The 24195-nt window shown below is 57.5% G+C and overlaps 1 protein-coding gene across 1 annotated transcript; it reads left to right on the forward strand.

The window, feature by feature from the left end:
* The first annotated feature begins 3899 nt into the window (after positions 1-3899).
* IHH (Indian hedgehog signaling molecule) lies at positions 3900-15139 on the forward strand. The gene is made up of 3 exons (XM_014888085.2): positions 3900-4202; positions 9745-10006; positions 13011-15139. The coding sequence occupies exons 1-3, from the start codon at positions 3900-3902 to the stop codon at positions 13670-13672; spliced, it is 1227 nt and encodes a 408-aa protein (XP_014743571.1). The 3' UTR covers positions 13673-15139.
* Positions 15140-24195: the final 9056 nt, after the last annotated feature.

Consider the following 24195-nt stretch of genomic DNA (forward strand, 5'->3'; position numbering starts at 1 on the left):
TTGGGCATTTGCCCCCAGGGATGGTCCTACTACTAGCAGAGCGGTAGGACCAGGGCAGCAGGAGTTCAGTAGCTTAACAGTTTCCTGTATCCTCTGTCACCAGGTTGTCTCTGGTGCAACCCCTGCTCCATCCATATGGAGTCCATCATCCGGCGCAGGAACTGCTCAGTTGTGAGCCTGGTCCCTCAGTTCTGTGCTGGCTCTGGGGTCTGTGCTGTTCCCCCATGCCTGCCAGCTGGTTCAGGAGGAATGCTTATCACCCCGATGAGGGCGTCTGGCTTGTCTATCCCCTTTGGGTCTGAGGAGACATCACAGGGAGAGGCAGGGCTGAAACAATCCCAACCTGGCTGTGCCAGTGGCTGGTGGACTCTATAGTGGAGGACTGGTGCAAACCAGCACCTGCATCCCTGGGTCATTTCTGTGAATTACTGTCTCTGCTTCTCCCTGGAGTACTCAGCTCAGGGGAGCCAGTCCCGGGGATGCTGCAGAGATGTTGCTCCTGAGCCCTGTCTTGCTGCAAAGTCTCTGTGGAGTGTCCAGCAGCCCTAAAGACCTGCTGCAGGGACAGATCCTGTTCCATTCACCTCTCAAGGGAAGGTGGGGATGCAGAAGCTTGGATGGGGGGGTAAATAAAAGCAGGAGATTGAAGACAGTAGGAAAAAGAGCTTTGCCATTGTCCCCCAGGGAACCACAGGGACCCTGGCCCTCAGGACTCTAGAGCGGGGCCACTGATTCCTCCCTGGCCCAGGTTGTCGCCAGCTCCGGGGAATGTCACTACACATTGTCCCATCCTGTCCTGCTGGGGTTTCCTTCACTGTCCCCACCCCCTCCTCCCTGGAGCCAGCTGGATTTGAGCTCCCGACACACATTAAAGGCCACAAGTTCGGCCTCAGCCTCCATAAATTTGATTCCATAAATATTAGTTTTCGCAGGGTTTAATGAAGCCGTTATGCTGGGCACGGCCCAGCACCCCGACCCGTGCCCTTAATAAGGGCTCTGTGGCCTCGATTAAAGGGACCTTTCAATCGCTGTCAAGTATTTTTAGAAAGGGAAAAGAAAAAAAAAAAAAAGAGAGAGAGGGAGAGAGAGAGAGAGAGAGAAGAAGACGACCAAGGCAGCGAATAGGGAGAGGAAAATCCCAAACCCGTCCAGTGCAAAAATAGAGAAATAGCACCACCTAGACTGCCTGGCTCGGCTCCGCCGCTCATTCACCCTGTGCAGCGCCCAGCTCCGGGCAGCCCTGGGAGCCCAGCAAGGGATGTTCGGGATGCTGCACTGCCGCTCGGGGCAGGGACAGTGGGATGCAGTGGTGGGGAGAGCTGAAGGGCAGAGGAAAGAGGCACTGGTGTCCTATTGGAATGCAGGCAGGAGCAATGCGTCCTGGCATCCAGGCCAGAAGTCCCGGTGGTGCCTGAGAGTGGCCGATTGTTGAGGGAAATGACATGTGATACAGGGACAGACGTTGCATCTCTCCCACCTCCACTGTAGCAGCAAAGGTCTTTTCCCATCAGTTGCACAAGCAGGAGTCCCCCTGCCTAGGCAAATTTTCTACCCTCAAACACTGGTTATCCCAACCTTGTCTCAGCCTCCAGCTGCCTCACCATGCACTCAGCTTGGCTACCCTATTGTGCCTGGTGTCCCTGTCCCACTCGGCTCTATGTGCCCACAGGCTTTGCCTGGCAGAACTGGCTGACGTTGGGAATGCTGCATGGAGAGGTGATGGACTCTGCACCCAGCAATAGGGCACTGTCACTGCTTCCTGTGGCTAGAATCAGTGCATAATGCCACAGCCCCTGCATGGGCAGGAGTTGCTGTCACCAGCAAACCCAACTCTCTGTCTTCCAATCTGGGCCTCCATGGGACATGAATACTGTCACCAGCAAGAGCAGGGCTAGGCTGCTTACTGTGAGCCTAGAGCTGCTGGGAGGGGGACAGCGGCTTGTGATATGCACACCGCGTGCTGGCAGGCTGCAGAAGTTATTTGGAGGTCTGGGTTTGTGACACTGGCATTCTTAGGGAACTTCTCCCTGGGACAGTGCTGCAGCCTCCAGATGCAGTACTATCCCAGATCATCCTGCTTCACAGTCTTGTGATGTGCAAAGTTCATTTTGTTGGAAGTACAGGATCCCTGGAGGATCCTGTGACTCTAGTACAGTATCCATAGGGTCTAATTTTCCTATACTAGTGATGCACAGAGTTGTGTCCCGCTTGCATCCCTGAGAAGCCAAGGGCAGGAATGGAAAATGGTGCTGTGGTACATCCCCTCTGCTCTCTCTGCTGATGCCCTTAGGATGCTTCACTGGAAGGAAGTGAAGAAGTGGAGAGGCCTGGGGCTGCTGGCCAGACACCCTAGCTCCATCATGTGCAGGAACAGTGGGAGAGCTGCATCTCCCCATCCTGCTCAGTGGCAGGTCTTCACAGAGGCTCTGGACATTGGTTTTGGGTATGCAGTATGAAAACCAGTACAAAAGCCTGATGGACCATGACTACTGAGTTTAAAAACCTGATGGAGGCATCTCTGGCCAGCTACACTTTGCTTGCAGCTCCTGTGAAGGAAATGGTCTGCTGGGGGCATTAGATAGCAGCATCCCAAGTATGTGGGTGATGCTGACTCCCCAGCCTGCATCCCTCTTGCCCAGGTTGCTTGGTCCTGCTGAGAGCAGCGAAGTTCTGCAGCCAGAGCTGTATGTCTGGCTGTGCTATTCCAACCTGGGCACTGTGTATTGCTATGAGTGACCTGTGCCCTGTGCTCACGGAAGAGCTTGCGAGGGAACATCCCTAAGAGAGTTTGTGTGCATGTGGGCATCCCAAGGCACTGCCTCACCTGGGAAGATCTTAGGGAACCAGAGGGTGTGCAAGTGGACCTGTGCCGGATCCCTCCCCGGCACACAGCTGGGGGAGAACCGGGGGGGGGCCCTTCAAACCCTCGCTCCTGAAATCAGGGTGTTATATTTACTTTCCCCTTTTGGCAGCTAGAAGGGGAAGCCCATCCCAGCCCCTCATTGTTGTCTCAGCGAGTTAATCAGATGCCATAATCCTGTTGTGGAAATATCGGGCCTCCCTGGAAACAATGGGGAGCGAGAATATTGTGGTTAAATTTCAACCAGCTGCCTCCCTGCTCTGTTTGATCCCCGCCCGCAGGCCCGGGCCCCTGGCGAGCAGGCGGCGCGGCGGGGGCCGGAGCCCCGGGGGTGCCACCCCGCGCCCACTCCGCCGCGAGAGAGCCTCTGCAGGACGCCCCGCGAAGGGGGGCGAAGGCTGTGCGGCGGACCGGGCGCGCCTTGGGGCGGCGGCGGGGCTGCCCCGGGGGGCAGGTGGCGGCGGGCACCCCCGGCGGGGTGGGCTGCGGGGCTCGGCAGGGGGGAGGAGGCTGCGGGCGGCCCGGGGCAGGTTCCACGGGGAGGAGGCGAGAGAGGGAGGGCGCTGGGAGGCTGGGACACGGGCAGGGTGCGGTCCTGGCGGTTCCCGGTCCCGGATCTCTTCAATTTCCCCTCTCACTCCTGCCCGGGGAGCGGAGGCAGCGGCGGCTCCTGCTCCGGCTCCTGCCTCGCCGCGCTGACCGCCGAAGCGCAAACCGCGGAGGGCTCCGGCAGCGCCGAGCCCCGCGCCCCGCAAGCAGCCGCTCGCCTGCCAAAACAAACGGCCCTTCGCTATTTATTGCTGCCGCCGGGCCACAGCAGCTCAGAGCGGGCCGACGCCAGCTCGCCGCACCGGGCAGCCGGAGCGCACCCGCGCCGGGCAGCCGCCGCGCCCCGCCGCCGCCGCCGGCACCGGCACCTGCCCGCCGGCTGCGCGCCGCATGGGGAGCCCTGGGCCGGGCGGCGGGAGCGGCGGCCGAGCCTAGTGGGGACTCCGGAGCTACCGGTGCCCCGGGCCGCCCCGGGGCCGCCGGGCGCGCCATGAAGCCGGCGCGGCTGCTGCTGCTGCTGAGCGGGTGCGCGCTGCTGCTGGCGCCGGCCGTGCGCGGCTGCGGGCCGGGCAGGGTGGTGGGCAGCCGCCGCCGCCCGCCCCGCAAGCTCATCCCGCTCGCCTACAAGCAGTTCAGCCCCAACGTCCCCGAGAAGACGCTGGGGGCTAGCGGCCGCTACGAGGGCAAGATCGCGCGTAACTCGGAGCGCTTCAAGGAGCTGACGCCCAACTACAACCCCGACATCATCTTCAAGGACGAGGAGAACACTGGCGCCGACCGGCTTATGACCCAGGTACGGCACCGCTGCTGCCCGGTTCTACCCCTGCGCCGGGCATCTGCGGGCATCGGGGCTGCCCCAGAGCGCCCTGCTACCCATTCTCCGGGGACCGTGTGGGCCCCGCGCTGCGGCTTCCCCGTCCTGCCCCGGGCATCCCGGTGCCGGGGCCGGGCTGCCGGCGTGCAGCGAGTGCATCTCCCTTCGTCGGGCGCTGCAGAGCTCTGTCCCTTCGGCTGCGCTGTGCGCGTCGGACAACGCGCTGTGCCTTGGGACGGCAGTACCTTGCTCCCGGAACCGGCAGCATCTTGTCCCCCGAGATGGCAGCACCCTGCCCTGCTGCTCCTCGGAGCCTGTGGCACCCGTGTATGGCTGCACCCCGAGGAACGCTCTTGTGATTCCCGAGCTGGCAGCACCCTGCGTTGCTGCCCCTCAACTCTCGTCCCACAGGCCCCCAGGATGGCATAACCCTGCATTCCAAGCTGGCAGCAGCCGGCCCTGGTGCCCCTGAGCTGTGCCACACTGCCCCCGATCCGGCAGCATCTTCCCACATCCCCTCGATCCTGCAGGGCTGTGCCGCGGCTGTTTCCCCGTCAGGCAGCACCCTGCCCCATGCAGCCATCCTGCCCTTGCCCCTCGACTCTGCCTATCCACTGGCAGAGCAGGCAGCCTGTCTATTGGATTCGAGGGACAGACCAGAGCCTGGTGTGCTGGCAGGGAGGAGAGTGGGCTCCAGGAGTGCTCTTGCTGACCTTGTCCCCCCCTCTGACACTGAAACCCTCAGTGCCCCCTTTTCCTGCATGTCTCCTGTGGGATGGTGAAGGGTGCTCAGTGGGAACTGCTTGCTCTGCTCAGAGCTGAGGACAACCTGTTACAGCAAATGCCCTGTTGCAGTCAGCTTACAAGTGCCCTGGGCTGGCAGGAAGGATGGGGGGGGACGACACAGACGACAGCAGAGGAGGGGGGGTGATGCTGGACGAAGGTTACTCTGTGTTTTAATATTGCCAGGAGAATGCCTGAGGGTTTCAGGAATGCAGATAAGGAGCCGCACGGCCTTGCTAAGAAACCTGGCCACCAGCCTCAGCAGGGTTACAGCCTGAACAAGCTCCTGGGGGAAGCAGAGGGGAGCTGGGGCTGCCCTTCTGACCACTGCACCCCCCGGTCAGGGGCTGGCAGGTGGGTGAACATAAGTGATTATGATAGTAGGCACTGAGCAAGACCCTGGCCATAGTTTCTGACTAAGGTGTTCATAACATTGGGATAAGAAGCTTCTTAGGTGCTGGCTTGACAGCTCTGCAACCCCGTGTGCCCTGAGAGTGAGTCCCTTAGGGCAGGGACCATAGTCCAGGTTGGTTTTCAGGCTGGGGACTGTAGCAGGGGGACCGTGCAAGCTTGGGGCGTAGCACAAGTGGTGGTTGCTGGTGACTGGAACCCTGGGGCTGGACTGTAACCTTCTCCCCTGGGGAACAGCTTCAGGGATATTTGAGGAAGCAGTGAGCTCCTTTAGTCCGTGCATCGGGGAAGTGGATGACATCATTGGAAGCAGGAGAGTGCCTCCTGATGTGTTTTCTCCCGAGAGTGCTCCCTCCACCTTCTGTAACCCAGCCAGTGCCCCCCCAGCACACCTGGGAGAGGGAGATCTGTGTGTCCCATGTGCCAGCCTAACATTTCATGCTGTACCACTGCCTTGTTACCAGAGTACCTAGAAGCATCCTGGTCTTCTTGGGCTGCACAAATGAGGGCTCTTACTCCAGCAGGGTCCCTGGCCGCCACACATCCATGCACAGATGGGTACCACTTTGCCTTGGACAGCTCTGCAAGGAATTGCTCCTCTTGCTGTGGAGGTGGCAGGATTTCTGGTAGCTTGCTGCTGGGATTGCCCTGTGGTCCCTGGCTGTGGGAGATCCCCCTACATATGGGAACTCTAGCTCTGACACCATGTTCTGTGTTGCTATGGGTTGGGAAAGGCCATTGACCCAACTCCTTGTCCCTTCCCCCAGAGCACTGGCTTTTACTGCTGTTGACTCACTTCAAACCTGTTTTCTTTCCCCAAGTCCAAGGGTCTGGGTGTCCCAGGCAGCCGGAAGATGTCGCCTGCTTAGAGGAGTGGGTAGTGCTGCTCTCTGCCCGCCTTTCCTTTATCGTTTCATCTTCCTCAAGAATTCCAGTGTGTTTGCTCTCACTGGTCCCACTCGGAGGTGCTGAGATAAGGCTGGAGGCAGAACTCGCCTCACCTCTCCCCAGCAGCCTGGCCCAGGAATGCCATAGGTCCCCTGCCCCCATGGAGTCCCAAACCCAACCTCTCCTTACCCCAACCACCATTCCTTGTAGCCACTGCTTGTCCAACTGACATGGAGACCATGCTTGCAGTGGTGAGGAATCTCTCATGAAGACCTTGTGGTAGGAATTTTGGCTTCCTTTGGGGTAAATCTCACTTCAGGAGGAGATGCTAGTAAAACCCCTCTTTTCCTGGCCAGGCTCTGGACATGGGAGTAGCTGTGGCCAAGCACACTCCATTCACAACACCTCTGCTGAGGTGGTCATACCTGAGTGCCTTTCATACTTCCCCTGAGATGACCCTGGGGTCCCTGCTGACTGCACCCCATCTTGAACCTCTGCCCTGCTGCCTTCCCTAAAGTGGTTTGGCATGCCCCACAGGATACGGTTCTGTCCCCGGTATGCACACAAGGAAGATGCAAAGGCTGGGCAGAAGGTGGATAGAACTTCTTTGCTCAGCCCAGCCCAACATCCCCATGATCTTCACCATGAGGTGCATGGGACAGCAGAGCCACCAGCTTAGTGTGGTCATATGGGGCCCCATTCTGCATGTGAGCTGGGGGTGCCTGGTCATCTGCACTACTACAGGGACAAGCTGTGCCCTCTCTGCAATCACCACCAAACACAGACCCCGTGGACAGCCCATGTTTATGGGTTTTCTGGTTCCTGCCTACCTGTTCGTGCAGGCAGCAGAGCCCCTGGACAGGCAATGCCTATCCCTACCTAATTCCTGCAGCTCATGTGTGCTCCCTGACCATTGCTGCCTGCTCCTTACCCATCCCTGTCTTTTGTTGTCTTCTCTCTGCCTCCTGTGCCTGCTCCCTGCACATCCCCACCTACTCAGCCTTGCCTATCACTGCTTGCTCCCTATTTATTTTTGCCCATCCCTGTCTGTTTCCTCCTCGCAGTTGCTTCTTCCCTGCCGACCGATGGTTGTTCCTTGTCCACTGCTGCCCTGCTCACCAGTTTCCTACCCATTGGTGCCTGCTTCCTCCCCGACCTGCCTGTGCCTGCCCGGTCCTTGTCCATCGGTACCTGCTCCCTGCCGGTCCCTGCCGGTCCCCTCCCTGCTCTGACACCTGCTGGCCACCGATGGCACCGGCAGAGCCGGGGACGGTGCTCCAGGGGTCTGCCTGACGCTGTCCCTGCCTGGGGGAAAAGGCTTGCACAGACTCGTTGTTTTTGTGAGTGCACGGTGCCCCTGGAGAACAGAAAAGCTGGCAGTGAGGGTCGGAGGGGTGCCCAGAGCGGGGTGCTGGCATGATAGTGGCAAGGGAATGCCTGGAGTGATGGCAGGGGGATGCAGGGGGGCTTCGGGGATTCCCTCCTTGTTTCCAGTGCTGAACTCCCTTATTGTGGGGTCCGGTGGGGCTGGGGACCTTGGGAACAGCTTGTCACATGTGCCAAGTGGCACCACGGTGGTGCTGGACGGGGACAAAAGTCACTCTCCTCCCCATTCCTCCTCCCCTCACCTAGCAAACTGTTTGTCCAGCACCTTCCTGGCTTATCTCCCCACGCCCAGAGAGCTGTGGGATGACGGCAGACCTCATGTGGGGCAAAGGCCTGCCTGGCACTGCCCTTCCCAGGGCCTGGACCCGGCCAAGTGAGAGCAGGTTTCCTCAAGAGCAGCAGCGCCCACCTTCCTAGGATGGGAGCAGGTGCTTGGGAATACGATGAGGACCTACATTTCTGATCCCTGCAGAAGCAGTGTTGGGGCATTTCTGAGCCTGGGGATGTAGCCAGCATGAGGTTTTAAAGCCCTGGCTCATGTTTGCTATAACTCTCAAGACCCAAGACATACTGAGCTGGGCATCATGCAAAAACATCCCCAGCAGTGGCTGTTTTTTAAGCTGCTGTCCAGTCACTTCATTTAATGCTTCCTAGGACTGGCTTTGTGCATGACCATGAATGCTCTGTCCTCTGCCTTGATTTTATGAGATTCCTTGTTTCCTGGGCAGTGAGAGGAGCACTGGAGTCTCCCACCCAGAACTCTCCCACCCAGCAAGCACTGGGCAGTGACAATGGGACTCCTGATCCAGCTGGATGCCTCAGAACCCAGCTGTACCTATAACTGTGAACCTCAGCCTTTGGAGCCAGTGTAAAAACACCCCAGTCTCAGCTTGTCTCTTAAATTGCCTTAAGTTTTATACACAGTTTCACTTGGTGCGATTCTTGGGATGTGCTGTGCAGGGCCAGGATTTTGATCCTATTGGTCCCTTCCAACTCACTCAATTCTATGATTCTTTAGGACCTCACAGAATCTCCTTTCTGCACTGCACAGCCCTAGTCCATTCACCTGGTTTTCTGTAGAAGCTCTCATATTCCTTTTCCTACACCTTTTCTATCTTTCCTCCATCCCTTTAGCAGCAGGACAAGGGATCAGAAGCTGGGACTGTATTTTGCAAGTCAAGCACACAGAATTTTGGTCATTCCCTGGTGGCTGGGGGATGTAGGGCAGGGTAGGATAAGGCTGAGAGGACTGCGAAACAGACATTTGGGGCTGGCATCCTTCTGCTTGCTGGGGAGGACTGCCATGGGCACCTACTTTCATGTGTGACCTCTGTGGCCACAAGGTCTGGGGCTTTTAAGATTTGTTCCTCAGCCCAGGATTTTCAGCCCTTGTAGTGCAGAGAGGTGAAGAGGGCTTCACTCCACATTCTTTCTGTTCCAGCACAACAGAGCTCTTGGGCAGGTTTGGCACTTCCCATAGGAGCAGAGTCTGGCTGAAGCTGTGAGGCAGCCCAGTGCTGTGTCCTTTTTACACTGGAGTTGAGGAACTATACCAAGCAGAGCTGTGTTGAGCACTAGGCAGGTTGTTTCATTTGTGCCCGGAGACAGCCCTAAGGTCCCTGGGACCTCCTCCCAGCCAGGAAACAGCAGGATTGAAGGCTCCTGTATCCTCCTTCTGTCAGATGGGAACTTCTGGGGTACAGTTAGCACAGGGCAGGTGTCCGGTGAGCAGAGAGATTGTTTCAGCCGAGGCTGCATTGCCCAACAGGCTCTCAAATGAGCCCGGAACTGGGGGAGAGAGGGAGGAGAAGGGTGCCCTGCTGGGTCCACACTCCTCTGCCCAAAGGTGGGGTATCAGGCTCTGCAGGAAGTTTGGAGAGCATGGGATAGACAAGGCACCTCATATTCTCAGATCTTCCTCTGCTGGACCAGCCCCCAAGGGCCTGAGGGCCCAAGGAGGCTTAATGGAAGCATGGTGGGATGCAGCCTGCCACCAGGCAGCTAATTCCTCCCTCCAAAAAGCTTCTACTGACTCTGTCCCTCTGCCCTACAGCGCTGCAAGGACCGCTTGAACTCCCTGGCCATCTCTGTCATGAATCAGTGGCCAGGGGTGAAGCTGAGGGTGACGGAGGGCTGGGATGAGGATGGGCACCACTCAGAAGAGTCCCTACATTATGAGGGCCGAGCTGTGGACATCACAACCTCAGACAGGGACCGCAACAAGTATGGCATGCTGGCTCGCCTGGCTGTGGAAGCTGGCTTCGACTGGGTCTACTACGAGTCCAAGGCACACATCCACTGCTCCGTCAAGTCAGGTAAGTCTGGAATGGGGGGCAATGAGGGGAGCTGGGGGCCAGATGCCCTCTTGCAGCATACCCGGGGAGCCTGGCTGGCTGGGCGGGGTGCTCCTGCAGGGGGTGGTGGCTCTTGCATCCTGATTTCCCTATCTGGGGCAGTCAGGTGAGGAGTGAGTCACACACCTGTGGCCAGGCAGTACAATGGGGCAAATTCCCCATCTGGCTCCCACAGACCTACATCTTGACCCAGCCTCTCTACCTTCCTCCTTTTCTCAGCTCATATCCCTTTCACCCGTAGCCTGACCCTCCAGTATGTCCATGGCACCTGTCTCCCCTGCCTCTGCCCTTGCAGTCCCTTATGGGTATGAGGCATGGTCAATCTCATCCAGCCCTGCCCTGCTCCACTGCTGGTGCTTTTGAGCTTCTGCTCCCGCAGCAGCATCTGTCCATCCCTGCCTAGCCAGGGATGGGATCAGGGACATCCAGACAGGGACAGGCCGGGGTAGCCTGGGATCAACTCCTGGCTGTGCAGCACCATCTGCAGAGGGGAGCAGAGCTGGGTTGTGCTTTGAGGGGCGCTCTCGTCGCTGGTGGTGTTTGCTTCCTCCTGTGCAGTGCAGTGGGGGCAGAAGGGTGGAGGGGTGGAGGACGGAGGGGGGGGCTCTGCCCGTAGTCCGGAGGGGATTATTGGGGTGCAAGCCCCCCCGGGAGAAGCAGCCGTGCCCGGGATGCGGCTCCCGCCGGAGCGGCCGCGCTGGCTGCGGGCTGCAGAGGGCAGCAGCGCCCCGCGCACGGGAGGGACCGTGCCGTGCCCATGTCGCGACAGGCTGGGGACGGCTCTGCCTGTGCCTGGGCTCGCGTGGACACGGGAGCAGCCTCGGCAGCTGCTGGCACACACACCCCGTGCATCAGGGCCGTGCCTGCACACGGAGCCCTCTCACACGCAGGCACAGAGCGCCGTGCCAGCACCCACACCGTGTGCTACACACCGTGCGCGGTGCCGGGGCCGGTGTGCCTGTGCTGCCCCGCGTCTCTCGTCCCCGGGCTCAGTTCCCACCGCACTGTGCCTGTCCTACTGCCCTAGCCCGCGGTCAGCGGCTCGACACCTCCAGACGCCAGCCTGGCCCCCCTCGCTGACCCGCTCCCCGTGCTGATGCCAGGACGGGCACAACGCCGGCCGGCGATGGAAGCGGGGCGACCGCGCCGCAGAGAGGGAGTGATGCACCCCCGAAGAAGAGGGACAAAACGTGGCCGGAGGACCAGGACTCCCATGCCCCGGGGCACCCTGTGGGGCTGGCAGGAGGAGTGGGGCCAGGCTCCGAAGCAAGGACCGTGACCCCTCAGCCATGAGGCTGGCCAGAGGAGTGGGGCTGTGCCCCTGGAGAAGGACAGAGGCTTTTGAATCCTGGGATGCTCCCCTTGGACCACTGAAGAGGGATGCCATAACCCAAGCAGACTGGGGCCCTGAGGCCCTGAAGGGCTTCCAGAGGCTGGTTGTATTCCCCTCACTCTGCAGCAGCTCCTCAGGGGTCTGGATCCCCCATATTTATCCTCAAGGCCATGGGCAAGATTGTGTGGTGGAGGCTGTGGGGTACACATCCTGATCCCCTCAAAACTGTGTACAGAGGGCAGCCGGGCTGCCCCTGCCTCTTAGTAAACAGCTTTTATTTTTGTATGGATGGCCACACGGCCTGTTGTATGTATTGTGTCTCCTCGGGTCCTTCCCTGCACCCACCTACCCCTCCATGCCCAGCATCAATGCCATCCACTTCTGCCAGGCACCCCTCTCACCCTCTTGCAGCCCCTCCCCATGGCTCTGCTGCCTGCCAGGGGATGCAGGGTGCAGGATTTGGGACCTGGCCTCCGGGACAAGGACAGGGCAGACACTGCACCTCATCTGAGCAATAAAAGGATTCTGTCCCAGAGATGGATGCCTCTCTTCATGGGCTTGGGGGCTGGGATTTGGCTCTGCCCAAACCTGGGGAGTGATGGGGGCAGTGCCATCTGGGTGGGGACATTCAGGGATTAGATGAGAGAACTGGGAGAGGGCCCTGAGAGGGGGCTTAGATCTCAAGGATGGAACTGTGCAGAGCTAGGAGCAGGACCCAGAGGTGAGGTGCCGCTGGCAGAGGGTGGGAGGGTATTATATAGACACTAAGATGGGAGTTGCTGGGACTTGGGGTAACACTGCTGCTGGAATAGCTAACCACCATTCCTTGTGAAGCCAGGGTTCCCCTGCTAAGTGCCAGAATGGGTTCCTGGTGACATTTCATCTGGGAAGGGGTAGTTGCTTTGTGCTGCCATCCCTGGAGACCAGCCAGAGAGTTTGGGTCATTTACTCTGTGGCAATCACTAGGGAAGCCCTACCCTAGTAGCTTTTGTAAGACGATGGCCACAGGTTGTGACAACTCCCTACAACCCAGAGAAGCAGGAGGTGGCTGGCATCGGTGGCGCAGGGGTGAACAGGTGGGAGAAGGGAGCAGGACTGCCGCATGGGGTGAAGGGCTGCTGCAGTGCTGGGAAAGGGTGCTGCATCCTGCACTGTTCCTTGCAGCATCCTCCCAAGCAGTACCCAGGACCAGCACTGCAGGGAACAAGAATGTTGTGGTGGTATGTAGAGTGAGACCACACACTCTGCTCCTCAGCCTGCCATTGCCTCAGGGCTCTACCTCTGCTTTTTCAAGCTTCAGGTGCCCCTTGGTAGTGTTTTGCACATTTCAGGCTATAGCTGTGTCCTGTTTTGGGGCTTGGGACCTGGCTCTGTACAGCAGGCTCAATGCCCTGGGACCATGCCGGGGTCTCCAGATGCCACCTCAAGTGACATGGTGGCTGGGGGATGAGATGCCTAAGGGAGATTGGTGGCCGGGGGTGTGTAGGGGACAAGCTCACTGGTGATACCAGGGCGGGTTATGCCTGGCTAGGCAAAACCGGGCAGACTGGGAAGGTGTCTATGTACAGTGGAAACGTGGTGCTGAGGGTCTGGCTAATGGGTAACCCTCCTGTCCTCTCTCTCCCTGCGCAGAGCACTCAGCCGCTGCGAAGACGGGGGGCTGCTTTCCCGGGCGGGCACTGGCAACGCTGGAGGACGGTGCCCAGACGCCACTGTGGGCACTGCGCCCAGGCCAGCGAGTGCTGGCAATGGACGGGGCAGGCAGGCCCACCTACAGTGACTTCTTGGCTTTCCTGGACAAGGAGCCCCGTGCCCTCACCACCTTCCACGTCATCGAGACACAGGAGCCACCGCGGCGCCTGGTCCTGACGCCCACCCACCTGCTCTTCGTCGCAGAGAACGCCTCGGCGCCCACCGCCCACTTCCGTCCCATCTTTGCCAGCCTTGTTCACCCGGGACATTTCGTGCTGGTGGTGGCTGAGGGGGGCAGCTTGCAGCCTGCTGAAGTGGTGCGGGTGTGGGACCGGAGGGATGTGGGAGCTTATGCCCCGCTGACACGCCATGGGACACTGGTGGTGGACGGCGTGGTGGCCTCGTGCTTTGCTCTGGTGCAGGAGCAACAGCTGGCACAGCTGGCATTCTGGCCACTCCGGCTCTACCACAGCCTGGTGGGGTGGCCAGGGGTGCAGGGGGATGGTGTGCACTGGTACTCAGGGCTGCTCTACCGCCTGGGGAGGCTGCTCCTGCCTCCTGACAGCTTCCACCCACTGGGGATATCCCAAGCGGAGAGCTGAGGGTGCAGCACAGCCCCAGCCAGCACAGCTGGTGGAGGTGGTGGCTGCAGGGTGACTCGCTGGGGGCCAGCACCCCCTCCCAAAGCTGGGTGCCCATGGGGAGCTGCCTCCAGCCCTGTCTGCTTGGGGTACAGCCACCTCCTGGTTGGGAGCACCAAAGCTCCATGGTGTGCCTCCTCCATGTTCACCACCCCCTCCTCATCCCCTGTTCCTGGGGATGGGAGGGAGGCATGAAGGGTTTTCCCCTGGGACAGGAGGTCGCCCCCGGCTGGATCTACATGCTGCTATGTGTGTGTGTGTGCAATGTATGTGTGTGTGTGTGTGTGTGTGTGCCGAATTAGCTGATGGAGGTCTGATAGGTGAGTGGGAGGCAGAAGAAGAGAGTGCCCTGGCTGCTCCACTGGGGCTCCTAGCCTGTCTTCACCCAGTGGGGAGGTTTTGGGAGAGGAGCCCAGGGCCCTTTGCTAGGCAGCCTGGGTGGGAAGGCAGGCAATGCTATTTCCAGCCCTGGGACATGGCAGCTGGGAGGAGGGTGACCCAGGTACTGGGACTGTGCCTTGTCCTTAGCCCAGGTGCAGGGGCACCCAAAACAAGCAGGGGTGGGAGGTCTAGCACAGCTCTGGCATGAGACCTCCAACTTGGTGACACAAGTGCCACTGGAGTGATAGACTGGGGAGTGAGGTGCCCAGCTCTGCCCAAAGCCAGCACCAGAACCACCCAGCTGGGCATCCTGTAGGGCTGCTGTGACAGCATGGGGTGCTCTGGCTGGCAATAGGGGCTGTGGAGGCAGACACATGGGCAGAAGGGTGCAAATGCCAGCCAGGCATAGACACACTGGTAGGATCAGGGGTAGAGGCAGAAAACCTTCCCAGCATCTGGCTTAGAACTGGCTCAGCCCAAAAGTCTTTCCCCACCCCAAGGCTAAAAACACTCCTCAAGCTTCAGACCCTGGCTGGCTTGACCTCCCCAAACCCCCAGTACTCCAAACCCTCAGGTTAATTCGTTGCTGCTCACCCACTCCTGGGACCTGGGAAGAGTCCCATCAGAGCTGCAGCCACAGTTCCCCCACTCCAAATCCTAGCTAGATATCCACTAGATAAGTGGAGGGGAGAGGGCTGAGGGAGGCTGTAACCCGTGTCCTCCCTGTAGCATCACGCGTCTTTATTTATTTATCTGCTCTTTGTATGTACCATAGATGGGAGGCAGTGTGGGCGCGTGCAGGGTGAGACAGAAGTGTAGGGCAGGGGTGGGAAATCGTTTGGTTGGGGGGCTGATTTTTTTTTTTTTAACAAAAAGCAGAAATTATTTAAAGATTATTTTAAAGCACAGCTTTTATGGTGATTGTTGTCCAGGATGAAGTGAGGGAGCGCGAGCGTGGCCGATGGCAGGTGTATTTTTGTCTCTTCACTGGATGTACCTCTCCTGGTTGGGGACACAGCCCAATAAATCCATTGTCTCCCTGGCAGAGCTCTGAACTCTGGTGTAGGGAGGGCAGGCAGGGATCGGGGGTGCTTACTGCACCCATTGTTAAAGGGCAGGCAGGGCTAGAGGGCATCATGTGCTTCTCTAGGAGCAAGATTTGGTCACCTCCGTGCCCTCCATCAGGAAGGATGACATCTCTTACCTCAGTACTTTATCCGTACCCAGGGGAGGCTGTGGGATTGACCCAGTCTACACAGGACCAAACTGTCATTAGAGCCACCTGGAAACGAGGGCAAGTGTGGCAGGATGTAGTAGGGACAGCCATTGTGGGACTGCCAGGGATACCTCTCCATCCCAGTCTGGACTCATCACCTCAGTGCCTGTCCATCCTTCTGTACCACCCCAATCATCACAACACCCACTAACCCAGAAGTTGGAGCCTGTATCCTGTAGACAGGTTTCCAGTGTCACTAGTGTGCTATCCCTCACCCCTTGGCAGTCCTCTCCCCTCTCTACCCCATTCCTATGCCAGCAGAAGGAAAGTCCACCAGCCAGTACCCCACACAGCCTCCCCATACCTGTCCCACCCACACACTTCTCTGTACACACCCTGCCCCATCTCCAAGCTGCCCTGCCATGGTTTGCTGGGCCATGCTGGGATCAGGAGCTCCCTGGGGCTTTCCCTGGACCCCACAGCACGGCGAGTGTGAAGCAATTCGGCAGCAGGCTGTCAGCGAGAGCCCTCATCACTGGGCTAATTTAAGGGCTCTGCAAGGCGGCAGAGCTAATTTAATTAGGTTCTTATTACAGAGAAGGACAAATTGGTCCCCGGGGGAGCCACGGGGTCAGGCTTTCGAGAAGTGCTTTATGGAGTGAAATTTCAATCAGGCTGTTGTCGCAGGCAGGGGGAGCCAGAGGCAGAGGATGCATATGGAGAGGCTCTGCTCTTTGGGGTGCCTGTTGGGGCAGATCATCTCCAGGTCCAGGTTTTTAAGGAATCAGTGAGTGGGAGGAAAAAATTCTTTGCCCCATTAGGAGGATGCTGCAGGGTATATGGCAGCTGCTTTGGGATGGAGGCAGGGAAAGCAGGGAGCTCTGAGCTGGCTTCAGCGCAGTGAAAGGAAGGGAAAACACCCATAAATAAGATGCTAGGGTCTTCCTGAAGCTCCATTAACTCCCCCACAGCTCCATCACCCCACATGAAAAGAATGTTGAGAACAAAATGATGTCCAGCTGACAGACAGGACTTATGGAGGTCTCTTCCTTGCCTGATGTCATCTTCTGTCTTGTCACTCAGCCCCAAGAGAACCAGGACAGCCTGGGACCTGCCCCACTGCCCGTGGGCACGTGAAGCAGTCCCATCTCCCAGCGTGCCAGTGTCAGGCGAGGGGTGGTCCCAGCAGTGTCCCAGCTGGGCGGTGATGGATGGGGATGCTGGTGGGTGGCCGGCAGAAGGGCCGGACTGGAGGGTTCCACAATGGATGTCTCTCCATCAATTTGTCCTCATTACCATATAAATGGTGAGTGGGAGGGAGAGGAAGGGCATGTGGCGACAGGAAACACCCCCCACATGTTCCCATCTGGGGTAGCACGTCCCGCCCCCCCATCCTTCCAACCGTGTCGGGGCGTGTTAAACCAGCTCCAACAATCCCCGACCTCTCATTCAGCAGAAGAGAGGTACCACCCCCTATTCAGAGCCCTGAAAAGGCTACAGGGTCCGGCGCTGTTAACAAGGGGGGAAATGGTTCCCGTCCCCGCCTCTCCCGTCTGTCCCTCGTCCCATGGCCTTCTGCCGTGGCGGCGCCAGCCAAGCTCGTTCCCGGCTCCCAGCTGGATGCTTGAGTCCCGGCAAAGGGGTGGCAGGGGACTGGGAGCGGAGCCTCTTGAAAGAATCCCCCGTTTGTGGCAGTTTTGGGTGGCACAAGGACGAAAGCAGGGTGGGATCCTACCTGCCTCCCCGGCCAAGCCTCCCCTGCAGAGGGGCAGTGTCGCCGGGCATGGTGGTGGTATGTCCCCGTCGTCCCTGAGTTCTGGGTCCAACCAGGTGCCCGTGGACTGGGCTGTGACGTGATTGGGGAGGGGGATTCACCCCAAAATATCTGTGCTTGAGGACATCGGTACAGCAGGTTGCAGGGACCCTCCTCCCAGCGAGGGCTGACCGACCCCAAAGATCGCAGAGAAGCTCCCCGGCCCGGCTCAGCCCTGGAGGCTGCAGGTGCCCGCAGACGGAGCCGGTACCAGCCTCCCGCTCTCACTTGCATTAGCGTAATTAAACTTGGTGGCTTTTCGGAGTGCTGCTGCTCCGGGAGCAGGGGCAGGACCCCGCGCTCTGCAGCGCTATTATGGGGGAGGCGGGGTGTCCCAAAACACTCGGGTGTCCCCGAGCCCACGGAGCCCCGGGGGCAGCGTGATGTGTGCTGCTGAGCCCATCCTGCACCCCGAACTCCTCCTCCACCTCCCCCTGTGTCCCGAGCCCCCTCTTCTTGCCCCTCTCTCAACCATGGCACCTGTGTGAGGAGCAACGTTGGGAATATCCCCCACTACAGGTGCTGCAGAGCCCCTCTGCCTGTGAGTGGCAGCCTCTCCCGGGCAGGGATGCAGGTGTTTTAGCAGGCAGCAGCCTCTGGGTGTCAACCAGAGCCTGCTGTGCCTGTATGAACACCGCGGACGGACAGACAGATGCACGCATCCCACCCCTTACACATACCTTTATCCCCTGGACAGACACATGCCCACCACCACACTGGACACCCATCAGACACCCACCACTCTCAGAATGGCCATCCAGTGCCACAAATAACTTTCTTTTCAGCTTGTGTCCTTTATATCCCAGGAATACTCACATGTGCCCGTGTCCCTGATCTCTGTCCCCTCCAGGAATAAGTTGGAGGGTACATGCACTTGGCCTATAGTGACAGCAAGGCACTGTGAGGACAACAGGACATGAGCACACCATGGCAGTGTCCACCTCTGCAGCCATATCCACCCCTGCAGCCATGTCCACCCCACATCTGCCAGGTGCAGAGAGTACTCTGGACACATGGAGGGGCCTGACAACCTCTCCCACCACAAAGGGTGAACCCTGCCAACCCTCCTGCTGGTGGGGAACCCTTAGCTCCCGTTCCCACAGTGTGGGGTACAGAGCTAACAAAGCCACCCTTTCCCTTCCCTTACCCCCTCTGCAGTCACCAGGACACAGTACCCACAGTGGGTCCCTGCTGCAGAATTGGCAGGGCTGGGGACGATGCTGGTGGTCCCCACCCTCCAAAGAAGTGAGAGGTAGGCAGGGGCAGCTGGGGACAATGCAGGGGGCAGCCGGCATCAATTGCTACCTCATGTCCCAGTAGGAGATGGGGGACTCCCAGTGCTGTGAGAGCAGTCAGCAGGATACAGCCCAGGAGAAACATCACTGCCATCCAGCACTACCTTCCGCGAGTGGCTGCGTGGTGCCACGGGGGGCATCGGGGTGGGGGGTGTGTGAGTATGCAGCCACATGCTGGGGACAAGTGAGAATCTAATCATGGTCCTTTTCCGTAATAAATCATTTGTCTTAATCCAACGCCCTCCCTCCTGCTCTAATAACTCCCAGCACCGGGCCCCACAGCCACAACAATGCAGCTAATGGAACAATTTATTTTCATAATGGTGCTGGTGGGGAGAAGGGGTGGCTGGGGTGGGGGCAGCATGGTCTAGGGCAGGAGTTTCTAATTAGTGAATGAAATTTGATGTAAGGCTAGAGGAAGATGGATTTGCTTCCTGACAAGGGGCCTTTCAGCTCATCAAAGCACCCGAACAGGGAGGTAAATTAAATTATTTCTAATTCGTCACTAACCTCCAGGGAGTCACCCTTCCACCAGCAAAAGATGGGTCCATTCCTGAAATGAAGAGGAACTTGAAGGACTGAGGTTAGGTATAAGGGACTGATGTAAGAGATGGGTATGACAAGATAGGATTGGGTGGGACAGAGGAGCAGGACAGGCTGCCATTGACTTTGCTGGAAAAATAGGGAGGGAAACAATGGAGATGGAGGGAAGAGTTGAAAATGGACAATAAATAAACAACTGCAGGGACTAATGACTAATTTGCTGTGAGTTTTCCATCCATCCCTGTCACCTAACTAGACCTAGAGCAGGGCTGAAACACAGCTGGTGCTGGGATGGAGCACAGCAGCCCAGCAGCAAGGAAACAGCATCCCAACCCTCAGGGAATTTAAGAAGAGATAGCACTTGACTGTGAAGGGGTGACTGATGCTGAAGCAGGCAAAGGGCCCAGTGTAGGGGATTGTTTCAGCAGAGGCTCTTGTTCTCATGTCTCTATATAATTTAAGGCAAACACCAGTGAGGTTAATGCTTGTGGCATAAAGCTGTTCTTGGGATGCACTGTATTTTTTTTCTAAATGCCCAGCTCCTGCAGTCCTATGATGGAGATGCACTCCCTCCCAGCTTTCCCTGTTTTACAGAGAACAAGTGCACTCCCTCCTCGTTTTCTCCATCTTGCAGAGAGACCTTCCAGTGTCAACCTATCACTAGCCCAGATGTCTCCAGTACCAAAGTAGAAAGAAGTCTTGATGCTGTGGCTGAAATCAGTCCCTAGCCCTATGCGGAGCAGGGAGCATTATAAGCAGTCAGGAAAGCAGCCAGGGCTGTGTCACAGCTCCCCTCGCTGTGGGGTCAAGGAAGCTATTCAGGAACAGCAGGTGGGTTCCTAGGGGACTTTCCATGTGAAATCATGGACTGCATTTCCTGCAAGACCTGCCCTCCCAACCATCTTCAGCACTGCCAAGCAGCCAGGACTGCAGCACAGCCCAGGGAGTGAAAAGGGGAAATTAGGGGGGCTGTGCCTTACTGCAGGGAGGTGGGGAGTGCAGAGCCAGGGCCCTGCAGCAGTGCCCAGGTTTGCTCCACGCTGGGCAGCACAGTCCCCTCCCCACGGCTGAGCTAGGTGGAGTTGGGACAGGCGCAGAGCCGGCTGTGCTGACCCAACACTCCAGGAATTTAATTTGTTTAATATATTCCCTGGGAAAGAAGAAAATAAATAAGTGGCACCTTGCTTGCCCTCATGTCTCACTCTCACAACGGAGGTGTCAGCTTAACGAGCCGAAGCCCTCAGCCTGATTAACCAGCCGCTGCTCCTGCTAATAGGGAGCTGCCGAGCAGTGTGATTGATGTACTGAGAGCACTAGCCCCCCCAGCCTGGTGCTAGACTGCGGCATCGTGCCCTCCCCAGCCCCTTTGCTCCTGCACTCCCTACCCAGGCCTTGGTCAAAGGCATATCAAAAGCTTCCTCTTGCCCCAGGATAGATTATCCTGTGGCATAGACAGTACCCAGGAACATGAAGCTGGGGCTGTTTTTGACTCTGGAGCCAGGGGTGGACACACTGGTGGCTTCCCACTGTCTGTGGGTCTGTGCAGCACAAGATAGGGGCTGGAGGCCAGCGCTGTGCTGAGCTCTGGGTGTCATTCACACTGTCCCTGTGATCTGGGGTAGGGACACTGGGGACACTGAGGCACAGAGGTGTGCTAGAGGTGACAGCACCAATCCTATGGCAGCCCACGACTCTTGTAGTTCCTTCAAGGCTTTTATCCAGTGAACCCTTGCCATACTACTAGGCAGAGATATTCCCCCTTTTCCCATCCACTCCTCACTCAGACTCTTCTGCAGTCCTGTCAGCCTATGCCTTCATCTCCCCCCTCCCTGGTGTCCCTGGGTCTCACTGCAGAGACGTCACCGTGACTGTCTCCAACCATTCCTGTCCTATGGCATCACCATCCCCTGCCCCCACCTTGGAAAAGGGTTAATCAGCAGCCAGGGAGACAGGGTAAAAAATGGCCGTTATCTTGTTAATGAGCTGACATTAATTAGAGCCCAAGGTCCTGGGAGGAGCAGCTGATTTATCCTGTGATCCCGGGAGCAGGGTAGGTGCTGACTCCATGGAAAGGCCATTAACAGTGAAGAGGTGAGGCTGTGTTTGTGGGGGGAAGTGCTGTGTGTGAGGGTGTTTCTCCCCCTCACTCCTTCACCCCCAGACCCCAAACCCAGCTCTGTGCCCCCATAGGCAGCAGTTCTGGCCTTGGGACAAGACACAGTGAAGCTGAAACAGAAGATTGTGGAGGTACAGGAAAAATCAGAGCTGGGGGATCTCCCTAGTGCCAGGGGGAAGGTGAGCCTGGTTGTGCCAGAGATGGGTGACACTGGACACAATGTGCTGGAGTGCTGTGCCAGGCAAGGGCTGTGGGAGTGGTGGTGTGGGGAAGCAGCAGGAGGGACACATTGCATTCAGCCACTTCCCTGTTTTCCTGGGTGATGCTGAGCTATGGAAGATACTGGGTTGTTTAGTCTCTCCCCACAAAAGACAAGGCCTGGGGTGAGGACAGACACTGAGGATGAGCCAAAGTGCTGCTCCTTCATTTGAGGGCAGTAGGATGAAGGAGAACTCTTGTGTGGATGCTGTGTGCTCATGGTGTTTCAGGATCAGATGTTCCGGAGTGGTCAGGGGCTAACAGGACTGGAAATGTAGTGGTTATACTCTGAGTCCTTGTAAGAAATAGATCCAAGCTGACTGTGTTCCTGTCACTTCAATTCATGTGTGGATGTGTCACTCCATCCTTGTATGTCCCTGCCACTCCATCCCCATATGTTTACAAGGGGACGAGCCCTCTGTCTCCATACTTGAGTACTTTTGCAGTGCATTGCTGAATCTCAGGAACCTAATAGCCCTAAGGCATCCCCTGTGGCTGATCCTGAGGGGTGCTGGTGCTGGCAGTGTGGTGGGATCAGGTGTGACACTCTAGAGCTGCCCTGGCTGTTTTTGCTGGGGCAGGCACCCTCCCTGCCCTGCCAGCCTTCCTGTGCTGGCTTGCTACTCCCCTGCTCCAGAGTGGGAGTTGTTAACACATTTTTCTGCTCAGCCTTGCTATGTCCCATCAGAGATGAGGCTGCTTATTTGAGGAATTGCTTGGCTAAATAAACAGATGCCCAGAAATCCCTGCAGGAGGCCTGTCTGGGAGGGACTGAGCTGTGTTTACTTTGGCTGTTAACCCCTTCGCTGGGGGCTGGTACCTGGGGCTCCATGTGGAAGGAGGGTGGAGGGTGGGTACGGTGGGCAGGGGGATGGAAGCACCGGGATTTCTGCATTCCAGGACGGATCCCCACCTGTTGGACTGAGCTGCTGATGTGCCAGGATGAAGAAACCTTCAGGAGCCTGTGGCTTGCTTGGAAGTCTCTGAGGTGGGTAGGATTAGGCCAACCCACATGAGAGGGGAACCAGGCAGGGACAGAGCACGGCAGTGACTGAGCACAGGACCTTGGAAGCAGGCAGGGAGGTGGCTTCATTGACTTGTGCACTGTCACCATCAGAGCAGGGGGAGTCCCCTAAAGACAGATGAGAAGCCCTATGTGCATTTCTGCACACAGCTGCTCTGCTCCCATGGCAGCGGTGTGGATGCCTCTACCAATGCTTCTGCAGGGGGGCAGCAAGCCCCCAAGCAACCTGGGACCTCGGAGCTGGCTGTGCTAGATCTGACACATGGTAGACTCAGCTCCCATCGCTGCAGGGCTGATTAAGACCTATTATCTGGTTGGTTAATGGCCCCAAGCCACTCACAGGTGACTTAGACTGTTCATTTAACCACAAATCATCGCTGGACTGGCAGTTTATTTGCCTTCCCCACCAGCCTCCTGTGGCTTCCCAGACTCTGGAGATAGTGGGTGGCCTGGCTGTAAGGGGTAGGGCAAGGGCAACATCCTGCTGTGGGCAATAGTCATGGCTCCCACAAAACCTGGGGCACCCCAAAAATGGGCTCTTGCACCTAACACTTCTTAGCAGGGGCTCAGCTTACTCAGGGATGAGAGTTGGGTGCTCCTACAGCCTCTCGCATGGGAGAAGAGCTAGGAAAAAAAATTCTGAGCAGGATTATATCCTATCTCCAGTATTAGTGGTTACTCCACTAATTTCCACTAATTTCTCCACTAGCTGGCTACAGACTTTGGAATGGCACAAGATGACCTGAGGCACCAGGTCCAGAGCAGCGACGTCTCTGCTTCCTCAGAGATGCTTTAAACAAGGTTGACACACTGTGGGTTTCTTACTGAGATGTAATTTCTGAAGGTGGAAAGCTCTGGGGGCTGTGACCTGGTGAGTAGTTAATGCTTAGCAAACAGGTACAGCCATCCTGGAGACAGACAGAGAGCTCTTTCAACACCTAAAAGCCTAAATGGCCTGGTTGGAAATCAGGGTTTCTGTCACCTCTCTGGGATGGGCTCAGCACTGATTCCTGCACTGTCTCTGTGTCAAAGGTAACTTCTGTTGATTCAAGCCAGGAGGTGACCCAAAGCTGACAGAAGGACCTGGTGCTAAATTGTCCATCTAGAAAGTCGAAAATGAAAAGTTAGGTGAAAATCAGGACACCCTAGCATGGGTCATGTCATATGTTGTGTCCAGGATGAAGACTCAGTCCTGGGAAAATAGAAGTCTTGTCCCAGTTGGGATTTTTTTTTATCAGGGTATGGATTTTCCTCGGCATCCTTGGCTTTGATCTTGGATTGATCTAGGGCAGTTGGATTTGCTGAGGGACATTACGTTGCTTCCCAAGGTGATACTGAGGAAGTAGTGGGGCTGTAAAAATGAACTGTGCTCCCAAATACTACCTGTGATCCCCATGGCTTGTTTCTGAGGGCTCAGGTACTGCTGGCAACAAGTTGGGGAAGTATGTGAAGTGCTGTTGGTAGTGTTGTGGCACTCTGGAGCTGCCAAAAACTTGTGTACACCAGACCTGGGTGTCTTCGGTGGCTGTGTGGGGGTTTGCCCTTCTAGTTTTACTCCTTTAAGCTTGACCTTACATGGATGGGAGTCCCATGGAGTCAATTCCCTAGAGGCTATGGACACAGTAAAGACCTCCAGTTGTCTAGATGTGTACTTTCCCATTGCAGGGCTTATGTGTACCTGCACGGGTGCTGCTGTGAGTGCTGCTTTCAGGTGACTGAAGGAGACCTGAGCTCTGAATGTCAGCTGAGGCAGATCCAGAAAATTCCCTCCAAAATACCTAGTCAAATGAAAGAATTTCAAGAAGCTCTCTGGGCACTCCTGGTGATGCCCATTGCCC

The sequence above is a fragment of the Sturnus vulgaris genome, chromosome 7, assembly GCF_052056855.1.
Source record: "Sturnus vulgaris isolate bStuVul1 chromosome 7, bStuVul1.hap1, whole genome shotgun sequence".
Taxonomy (NCBI): Eukaryota; Metazoa; Chordata; class Aves; order Passeriformes; family Sturnidae; genus Sturnus; species Sturnus vulgaris.

Excerpts from the sequence above, each read along its gene's own strand:
- IHH (XM_014888085.2), top strand. The coding sequence starts at position 3,900 with ATGAAGCCGGCGCGGCTGCTGCTGCTGCTGAGCGGGTGCGCGCTGCTG. Across the intron at positions 4,203-9,744 it reads CCGACCGGCTTATGACCCAG|CGCTGCAAGGACCGCTTGAA; the intron begins GTACGGCACCGC and ends TCTGCCCTACAG. Across the intron at positions 10,007-13,010 it reads CCACTGCTCCGTCAAGTCAG|AGCACTCAGCCGCTGCGAAG; the intron begins GTAAGTCTGGAA and ends CTCCCTGCGCAG.